Genomic DNA, 10,515 nt, shown 5'->3' on the forward strand with positions numbered 1-10,515 from the left:
ATTTATATCTTCCAGACTCTTATATTGAAAAATTCATTTGTGCGTTTCAAAATATTTTCTATAATTTTAGTAAATTTAATTTATGTGATTTAGTTTTTATTTTAAATGAAACTATTTTTTAAGAAGTTGAGATAATTCAAACCCGTATTATAATTTTGTTGATTTAATCATTTGTTATTTTAACTTGATTTTTATTTTGAGGTTTCATTTAATAAATGCTTTCAAATAATTAATAATATGAAAGATTTTTTGAAAAGATATGGTGCAAACATTTAGTAAACAAAATTTTCAAAAAGGCTAATAAATGAATTATATTAAATACTTTTTAATATAATTTTTGGATTGTAATATCATTATTGTTATATTTTTGTTGCTATTTTAGATAACTAATTAAAGAGATTTGGAAGATTTAAAAGAGATTTGGAGAGATGTTGTGTGCAGAATTTCATGGACGTGGGAAGCAAGTACTTCTTTAAAATTCTAATTGTACATATTTAAATGAGCCACGAAATTAAGAATAAGTGGATAGTATCTCATGATTTACGACAATATAATTAAAAGAATGTAACTAAACCTGGTTCCAAACATATTTCATTAAAAATATTATTCTTGTTTCCAAACATCTCCGTTTTGTACTTCAACTTTAATAATATAAATTATTTTAGATGTAGCTTTCTTTTTTTGCTTAAATATGTAACTTTGATTTGACAATCACTTTTAACTTGACACATTGTATTATTTGTGATTCACGACAGAAGGCGACATTGTTTAGCCCATTCAAGGAGAGAATAATAAGATGACCCGCCTTGAGTCCAAACTCGTTCTGAACTAACCCTCACCTCCTCAGCTTTAGCCCTTATCTTCCGTCCTTCTTCACCCTCTCCGGCCATAATCTTTCTCACCAAAGATGCCACTTCTTCTCGGCCGATCACTCCCTTTGACGGTAACTCCGAGGTACGAACGGCTACACCAATCTCCTCAGTCAGCAACGTAGCATTCATCCATTGCTCTGCATAAAGAGGCCAAGCCACTATTGGAACTCCTTTAGTTAAACTCTCTAACACAGAGCTCCAGCCGCAATGAGACAAGAACCCACCGATTGATCCATGGCTCAAGATCTCAACTTGTGGTGCCCATTCCGTGACCACAAGACCCATACCACGTGTGCGATCCAAGAAACCTTCCGGAAGACCGGCACTTACCAGATCATCATCGGTAGAGCTTTCACCTAGGTAAGAAGTGGGTCTACGCAGAACCCACAAGAAACTTTGACCACTTAACTCTAAACCACATGCGAGTTCCGTTGTTTGTTTTAAAGACAGCGTTCCACCACTACCTAAACACACATATAGCACTGACCTTTCTTGTTGTTTGTCTAACCACTCGAATATACTATTGGGCCTTTTAGTAAGCTCATTAGACCTAACAATTGGCCCGATAGCATAAACCGGTACTTTCATAACCCGGCTCAATTCTCCATCCTCCCTAAGCGCAGGTAGAGTTTTTCCTTCTAATTCCTCCCAAGTATTCACCAAAATACCATCGCTCATAGGTATCTCCTCGCCACACCGAACACACTCTCGGTAGTGTCGGTTCGACCGGTCTAACATTGTTTCGATAAGGTCATCTGGTCCTATCGATCTACAACCTGGAATTTTCATAGGCTCTTTGATGTCAATGTATTCCCCTTCAACAACCTTATCCAATACGGGCAAGTACATCATCAATGCCAGGAACCACGAGTTGGAAGCGACGTACACGTACTTAGCCATCCCGGCATCATCGGCAATGGACATCATTCCGGTACCAAGAAAGTCAACGATCATGACTGTCGGTTTTTGTGTCATTGATTTGATGGCGTCTTGAACCACGGGCTTTGCGGCTCGCATCTTTTCTACAATTTTAGTGAACACCGTCGCATTTGGCTCCACAGAGTGGTCTGTATCAACCGGGGGTAATTCTGTAACTTCACATGTCCCTCTAGCTGCAACTGCACGTATGGCCTCGGTTTCAGTCAGGGAGGAGGAACCGGTAGTTACTGCGAGAACTGTAACGCGGATGTTGAGGACAGAGGAGAGACGGTTCCCAAGTTCGAGTATAGGGATGAGATGGCCTAAGCCAGGGCTAGCGACAAGAAGCGCGTGCGCCATGACCTAATCATGATAAAGTTTAAGTTAAAATGACTACGAAAACCCAAAGAAAACATTATAGTAAGGACTTACCTTATATTTGAAGTTGTTTCTTGCTTGTCAATGGCGGTGAATGAAATGGGATAAGACCACAGACTATCTATATATACGGGCTCATATGAGATAAGGAGTATTTATTACAGAATTTTTTTTAAGCGGCAACTACATCTATCTCTTAAAATGCAAAACCGTGGATTGAATCCGATATGGGTTACTGACAAGTGATGTGCATGTTAATTATTACGCATAAGACCCAACGTTATCTTAGAACATCTCCATTGGAGTTTTTAATGTGGGGTTCACACAATTCCCAAAAAAACAAATAATATAACAAAGCAAAAGCTATAAATCTGTATCGTCCAGATTCGGCGTGGTGAACTTGTCTCTTGACTGTTTTGCGGTTCCACGACATCTGGCGGTCCGTGATAGGTCAGTTATTTTTTTTTTAAACATACCAAAAAAAATTAAAATAATAAAAAAATACATTGGAAATAGTGATGGTGGAAGTTTGCCAATGGAAATGCTCTTAAATAGACCTGAAACTAAGAGGCATAGCGACTTTTCGACGGAAGCTTAACTTTGTAGAAAATAAAATAAAATAACACAAAAATGTGGATGTTTCCAGATTTGTCCAGAGCAAAAGGAAGAAACAAAGAAAGACTCGTGTTTCCAGCAGATCAACGCACCCTGCAACACAAGGACCATTTATTTAGGGTTTTCTTGTTTATATATTAGTTTAGATTGCCTTAAATAATATAATACTTTTAAAAATAGAAAACGACAAATTTTAAAATAATAAATATATGGAAGCTCTCCTTGATCCAATAGTTGACTAAAAATTTGTTAATACTTTAACATCAAGAGGTTTAAGTTTTAATTCCTAGAGAAAGTGCAATTATACGAATTAATGGAAAAAAAGTTTACAAAAGACTTGCAGCATAGTGCAAGGAATATTTTTAAGCGTGAATCTAATAGGACGGCTCATATGATACAGTCAGACGTGAATCCTTATAAAATATGTAAAATTGTCTGTAATATTTCTCACAGTTTATAATAGCATAACTATCCGGCACTAAAAAAAATATATACAATACATTTAAAAATAGAAAACAACAAATAATATAAATAAAATGATTAGAAACAGAGGCTCTCTCTTTTCGTGTAGAGAGAGAAGTTCTCTCAATATTTCTTCCTATTACCAAACCTTTATATTTCGGAGGAAGATGTTGATCAAATCTTAATTTTGCTTGTAATATAACTTGATCGATTTTTTTATTTCGTGTTTAAGCGATTTTTGAATTGTACTTCAAACTCAAACAAAATATATCTTCAGGTGATATATTTTATTGATTTAGATTATCAATAAATACTCCGCTCGTCTTTGATCGGTTTTAGGTTTCTCTGGTTAATGTATCATAGATTATGGCAACCCTGCAGTTCAATCCTAATTCTATCTCTTCTTATGTCAATCGAATTCAACATATGTTCTGTGAGGCAACTTCACACTTATTCTTGGCGTCAACCTTTATTGTGGCACATAAAAGATCTTTGGCGTTGAATCTACCGAAGACGACAGTGCGTTCCTCATAGAATGCAGGTGAAGTTTATTAAAGGCGGAGAAAGGCGATTAAAGGAAAGGTGCTAAAAATGAAATCGGTGAAGAGTTTTTGCAAAAAGAGAGGTTCGAAAGCGTAAGAAAAAACAGTATACGGTGGATTAACATGGGGGAGGAACATCAAATGGCAAAGGTCTTCATGAAGACCACATGTTGAAACACAAACCAAGTATGAGCATTTTGATATCACGTGTCTCCCTCGAGTTAAGCGGAATCAACTTAGTTTTATGGGATTTTATGTATAAATGTAATACTATTGAGCTTCTCTGCTAGTACCAATTTCAGTGTAATAGCCTATTTGGCTCCAAATCAATGAAAATTTTATTGACAAAAAATGACTAAAGACAACAATAGATAAAGTGAATAAAATATAAAGATAAATTTTCTTCTCAAGTCTTTATTAATAAACTATCAATTCTATTAATTTTCTTTCAAAATTAAAATCTTTATCACATCACAAATACTAATTTTATTTATCGTATTGCATTGATCTCATTCAAAATTAGAGCTATAAATATTCTTCTGTATAGAATCTAATGTATTCATTCAACCGTAGAATTTAAAATGTAAAAAATGTCAACTTTCAACGATTATACAATAATCGACATATAACAAAGAAAACACATCTTTCGTTCTGTACTTTCATTTTTTTCATGAAAATTTTCATGATATAAACAATACCTTAGATTTATCCATAAAATGAGACTTTAATATTTTTAGCATATAGTTCGAAATATGATGGTGTGTTCTTCAATGCAACTTTAATGCAGGGCGTAGGTGAATTGCAACAATTCCATATATAAATTGAGCATATAGTATATACTCAATATGATTGTCTGATATCTTGGTATTCATCGAGGATTTCTAATCATATCTAATTCACAAATATATTTATGCCTTGATCTATTCAGAATGAGTTAGAAATGTTAGTTAGATTATGTGTGTTGATATTCGTCATAATCCGTCGAGTTTTTTTTGGGTTCATCCTATGGAGTGAATCTCTAGCTTCACTAACCAATAGTATTATTGTATTTCATATATGGTATCTTTTAAAATAGAATTAAAATAATAAAGATTTACTAAATTATATTATGTTATGTAAATAAAATAATAATATATTCCAAAAATACTTTTTAATACTTTTAGCGCCATCAGCAAAATAGTAAACCCTAAACCCTTGGAATATTCTATTTTTTAAACACTAAAACTTAAATCTCTTGATAAACCATAAACACTTGGATGAATCCTAAACCTTAAATCATAAAAAAAAAACACTAAATCTTAAAAACATTAGACCTTTAATTATAAACCCTAAACCCTTGGAATATTCTATTTTTAATAATTGTAACACCGTCAGAAAAACACTAAATCCTAAATCCTAAACACGGAATCCTAAACACTAAACTCTAAATCCTTGGGAACCATAAACCCTTAATCTTAAACCCTAAACTCGTAATTTTAAACCTGAAATCCTTGGATAAATCTTTAACCCTAGAGTTTATGATTTATCCAAGGATTTAGAGTTTATAATTAAGGATTTAGGATTTAAGATTAAAGGTTTAATATTTTTAAGATTAAGTGTTTTTTGGTAACTACTACTTTTTTATTTATTTTACTTTTTATTTTATAAACATAATATAACTTGAAAAATCCTTATTATTTTGTTTATTTTTTAAAAAAATATCAAATATAAAATAACAAAATACTATTGATTGGTGAACCTACACATTCACTCAAAGAGTGACCCCAAGAAACTCTCTGTTCTGCAAAGTACTAAATGAAATCAATATATACATATTAATTTTGCAAATCTTCCTTGTTAAGTTTAAGCTTTTTCTCTAATTCTACTATATAATCAACTAATTAGTTTGTGCAATCAACCATTCAACCATTCCTCCCTACAACCTATTAGATTGTCTATGGTTATCACTTTCAGTTTTCTATAGCTTTCTTTTATTTGATTTCTGTTTTGAAGATATGGTGTGGTTTTCAATAGGGATATACCCAGATAGAAAAATTAACTTGGTTTTTGTCCTTTAACTTTTGTTTCGTAAGTGATTGTATCATTGCACATTTCTTGGGGTCTCCCATCTACATCTGAACTTTTTTGCTTAAAACATTCATAATTTAAGAACAATCTCACACCACGCAAGGCGAAGGTCTTACCCAGTCTATTCTATTAAAACTAAAGTATCTTTTTATGAAATTTTAAATTTAATGATCATCATGAAATAATAATGGTTATATACAAACTAATTTTAGTAATCTAAAGTAAAGAATCTCCATAAAAAAGGTTAACTCGTTCCAATTCGTGTGCTGAACCAGTGTTGAAACAAACCTAGAAGATGGGCTTCTAGTAATACTTTGTAGAGAGTATCCTTTGTCGTATGGTTTTGTCAATAACTTTGGATAAATGCTCAACCAGACGCTCCACCTGATTATGAGCCTTTCATTCATTTCCCTCCAGACATAATAAAGAGTTACCTGAAAAACTAACTTCAAGAGTATCTACGTCAACTGGTTATGACATGGGACACCCAGGCGGCTCAAGTTTTCACTCCAGTCTGGAGACGAAGGAGGCCGCAGCAGAGAAACCAGAACCCGCAGCCAAAGGGTGTAGTTGTATGGACAAGCAAAAAATAAATGGTCACGGTCTTCATTTCTCTCCCCATGAAACAAACAACCCTACTCTATCCCCCATATGCGCATTCTAGAACCTGTTGAGAGCCTGCCCTTTATCGCTAACCATGCAAAGTAAGCATAGCAAGGAACCCTTTGGGAAAACCAGACAAGTCTATGCCAAGGAAATGTGTTATGAGAATTACGGATGATGGACCAGTTGACCTTGAAGAGAAATCCAGATCATATTCCCCCTCCTTCCTCCATTGGACCACATCCGCCACTGCAAGAGTCAAAAGTAACCCCAACGCCTTAATCTGTTCAATAACATGCTGAATATGTCGATCCCTTGTGTTTCTAAACATTCACACATTGCCCAAAAGTACCTCTGGTATAGAAGCATTTCTATCAATACCTAGCTTCAACATCCCATGATCTCCTAGGACCTCAATGAACTCCCCAAAGGATACCAAATATATGTCCAGAACTTGGTAGTTCTACCATCATGAACCGCTATACGAATTAACTTTTTCGCTAGAGGCCAAAGTTGTAGAAGCTTCCTCCAAATCCAAGATCATGCAGTCCCCTCCCTTACATCCCAGAACGAGTCATCTTGCAAAAGAATTTGTTTGACGTACTTTACCCATAAAGAACCATGATCACTGAAAACACGCCAGATCAGTTTAAGAGCAAAAACAATGGAGACATGTTTTATACTTCGTACACCAGGACCACCTTCACTTTTTAATTTGAAGACATCTAACCAAGCCACTTTTGACTTAGAAGTAACATTAGGGAAGCCGCTCCACAGAAACGCAGAATAAATGTTTTCGATTTCATCAATACAGCCTAGAGGAAGACAGAAAGCTGAACACCAGAAATTTTTAATGCTAGCTATTACCGAATTAATTAGCTGCAACCCGTCCTGCAAAGGAGAGCGTTTTTCTTGTCCAACTTTGGAATCGAGCTTTAATCTTCAGCAGCAGTGACTCGTAATCATGACGCGTCATCGTCTTCGTGGTAAGAGACAAGATATTGGATAGGCAAGGCTGAAACTGACAAACCCACCGCTACTGCTGCTCTTTCCAGAGCCTCCTTCCCTCTTCCCACAGCAAAGACTGTAGATTTGGATACACTTATACACAAGCCTGACATTCCCACAAACGTCTGAAACAATTCAAATGTACTGTTCAGTGAACTAGAGAGGCCATCAATGAACACCTCGATGTTATCAGCGAAGCTTAAGTGATCTAGATGAATATCCTGGCACATAGGATGGTAGCCGATAAAACTGCCCGGTTGAAGAGCCTCGAAAGGACATTACTCACAATGACGTACATGTACGGAGATAAGGAAAAACCTTAGTGAATTCCTCTAGAGCTCGGGAAAAACCCTTCATTTTTGCCGTTAATAGACACTGAGGACGTAGCAGTGTCCATACACCTCATAATCCAACTTACAAATTGTGCGGAAATGTTCATCGCTCTAAGAATGGCGTCGACAAAGGACAAGTTCACAGTATCAAAAGCCTTTGATATATCGAGCTTGACAGCCGAACGAGAAGAGACAGATGGCTTGTGGTAGTCTTTCACCAGCTCAGTGGCTAAGAGGATATTTTCTCAAAGCTATTCTGCCTACAAACTAAAGTATCTTATCGAAATAACTCTTTCCTTATCTTAATAATTACAACATTGTACCACTGAATCAATAATTATTAACTAATTTATCTTACTAAAACTTAAGTACATTTTACTGACATCAAATATTTTATTTATAAATATATATATTTATTAATATACATAAACATTATAGTTAGTGTTTTAATTTATAAATAAATACATAACATGGTTAATTTAGTAAAAAAATATAGATTGATGAATATGTTATACAACATATCTTTTGATTGGTTTTATATCTAATTGCTATATGAGCAACAAAAAAAATTACAGATGATTAAAAACCGTTGATCTATCCTAATGTTATATATTAAATTTTTCATTTGGCAAATAATCCCATAATGTATTTTGGTAAAGAAAAACCTTGGGCAAGAGGTATCCAATGTGATACTCAATGTGCAAAATGTGGAGCAAAGGATGAATCAGTAAACCATGTGTTTTTTGAATGTCCACCAGCGATCCAAACATGATCCATTTCTAAGATATCGTGAAACCTAGTAAATTTTTCACTTTTATCAATATTTGCAAATATGGATTATCTTTTTTGGCGTACAAAAGTAGATGATCATCAATTTACTTGGATATTATGGTACATTTGGAAGGGAAGGAATAACATGGTTTTCAGTAATATCAATACTGATCCTAGAAACCTAAAATGAAGCTAAGGCTGAAAAAACACATAGGGAAATCCATTCTGCAGTGAATGGGATGGAATTTTTGCCTCAAATTTAAGACAAACTAGATCTTGACCCGTGCGGTCGCACGGGTATTAATTTTCAGTTTTAGTTTTTTTTTATACTAAAAAATATATTTATAATATTTAATCGTTTTATATTGACTAAGTTAGGGGTGGGTATTTGGGTATCCACTCGAATTCGATTAAAATCTATTCGGATTTGAGTTTTTTGAGTTTAAAGATTCTACTTCTATTCGGGTATTTATAAACTTTGGTTCCGGTTTGATTCAGATCTTTGCGGGTTTGATAACCCGTTTAAACTATTTTTGAATTTTCAAAATTTATATATCTTTAAATTTCCCTAAATCTAAAAATAAAAATAATATAACATGTAAATTTTAGTAATGTAAGCCAAAGTACCTAAATTAAAAATTAAAATAGGTTTAACTTGAATATTTGGATGAAGAATAAATATATATTTTAAATATTTTTGGAGTTTTGATTATTTTTTATATTTCAAATATTTTAACCAACTTAAAATAGCTTATATCTTGGATATTAATTCGAAAAATAGCTAACATATTGAAGTATATAAATATGATTTAAATACATTTGAATATCCGAAATATTTCGTTCGGATGAAGTTTGGATATGGTTCTCTAGATACCAAAATGGTAAATCCGTTTGGATATTATCTAGTTTCGGTTCAAATATGCTAATACTTTTTCGTTCAAATTTTTTAAATGAAGAGTTGATATTATAATTTTCAGAATCGTTTATCTAATAAAAATGTATTTTTTTGAATTTGACATTGATTTAATGGAGAAGTTAATGAAGTGTATTTAATTTAAATTTAATTTGGAAAACACATTAATTAAAGTGGAAAAGACAGCATTAAAATAGGAAATATTATTTAATGTCAGTGGCATACCATTGTAAATAAAAGTGAAAACTAAGGGGTATTTTATATGGGTACTTCTCTTTTAATAATATAGATAGATGGTGTGCTTTGTTGGCTCATAGAAAGATAAAGACAATTTTTCAGGACAAGGGTGGTATAGTATACTGGAAGGTTTTGAATGACTAATGTGGACACGAAATACAAGAGCTAGTTTGTCAACCCTTCATTCGGAGATAAAATCTCTCATTTGGGTGATGAAGAGTATGAGGAATCTATGACAATTTTACATCACGTTTGTAACAGATTGTTCTCGATTGGTGAAAGATAGTTTCAAAACCAGAAGAATTGTCCGCTTTTGTAACATATCTGGAGAATATCAAGCTTTTGAAGGAGAGTTTCAACTACTCAAAACTCATCTATGTACAATGGATGCACAACAAAGAGGCGGATAGTTTAGCATGTAGTGTAAAAAACCAACCATCCTTTATCATTCACATAGATTCAGAGTTACCAAATCAGTTTGCAGCGTTTTAAGAGTTTGTTTATGTTACTGACAAAAAATGGATATTTGTACAAAGCTTATTATTAAAATAAACATTTGTTTAAGTGAACGAGTCGAGCTCTATTTAGTTTCAATTCTCTTGCTAAACTTTATCTATCTGAATTTATTTTCAGATGAATTCTAATTCTGCAAAACCATATTTGGAATTCGTGGAAATATTAGTTTTTTTAAAGCTGATTCATTATGATATTAAAATTATGATATGAGAAAGATTACATAGACGATTCGACTATTGACAATACTACCCGCCTTATGAGATCTATACCTATATGCATCA

The 10,515-nt window shown here is 33.4% G+C and overlaps 1 protein-coding gene across 1 annotated transcript; it reads right to left on the reverse strand.

Annotated features, from left to right (window-relative positions):
• Positions 1-715: 715 nt before the first annotated feature.
• On the reverse strand, positions 716-2,367 carry LOC108809850 (UDP-glycosyltransferase 72D1-like). Its single transcript, XM_018581986.2, has 2 exons — positions 2,223-2,367; positions 716-2,153 (listed from the first exon to the last, which is right to left on the reverse strand). Exon 2 carries the CDS (start codon positions 2,148-2,150, stop codon positions 747-749), a length of 1,404 nt encoding a protein of 467 aa, XP_018437488.1. The 5' UTR covers positions 2,151-2,153; positions 2,223-2,367; the 3' UTR covers positions 716-746.
• Positions 2,368-10,515: the final 8,148 nt, after the last annotated feature.

This window comes from Raphanus sativus, chromosome 6 (genome assembly GCF_000801105.2).
Source record: "Raphanus sativus cultivar WK10039 chromosome 6, ASM80110v3, whole genome shotgun sequence".
Taxonomy (NCBI): domain Eukaryota; kingdom Viridiplantae; phylum Streptophyta; class Magnoliopsida; order Brassicales; family Brassicaceae; genus Raphanus; species Raphanus sativus.

Excerpts from the sequence above, each read along its gene's own strand:
- LOC108809850 (XM_018581986.2), bottom strand. The coding sequence starts at position 2,150 with ATGGCGCACGCGCTTCTTGTCGCTAGCCCTGGCTTAGGCCATCTCATC.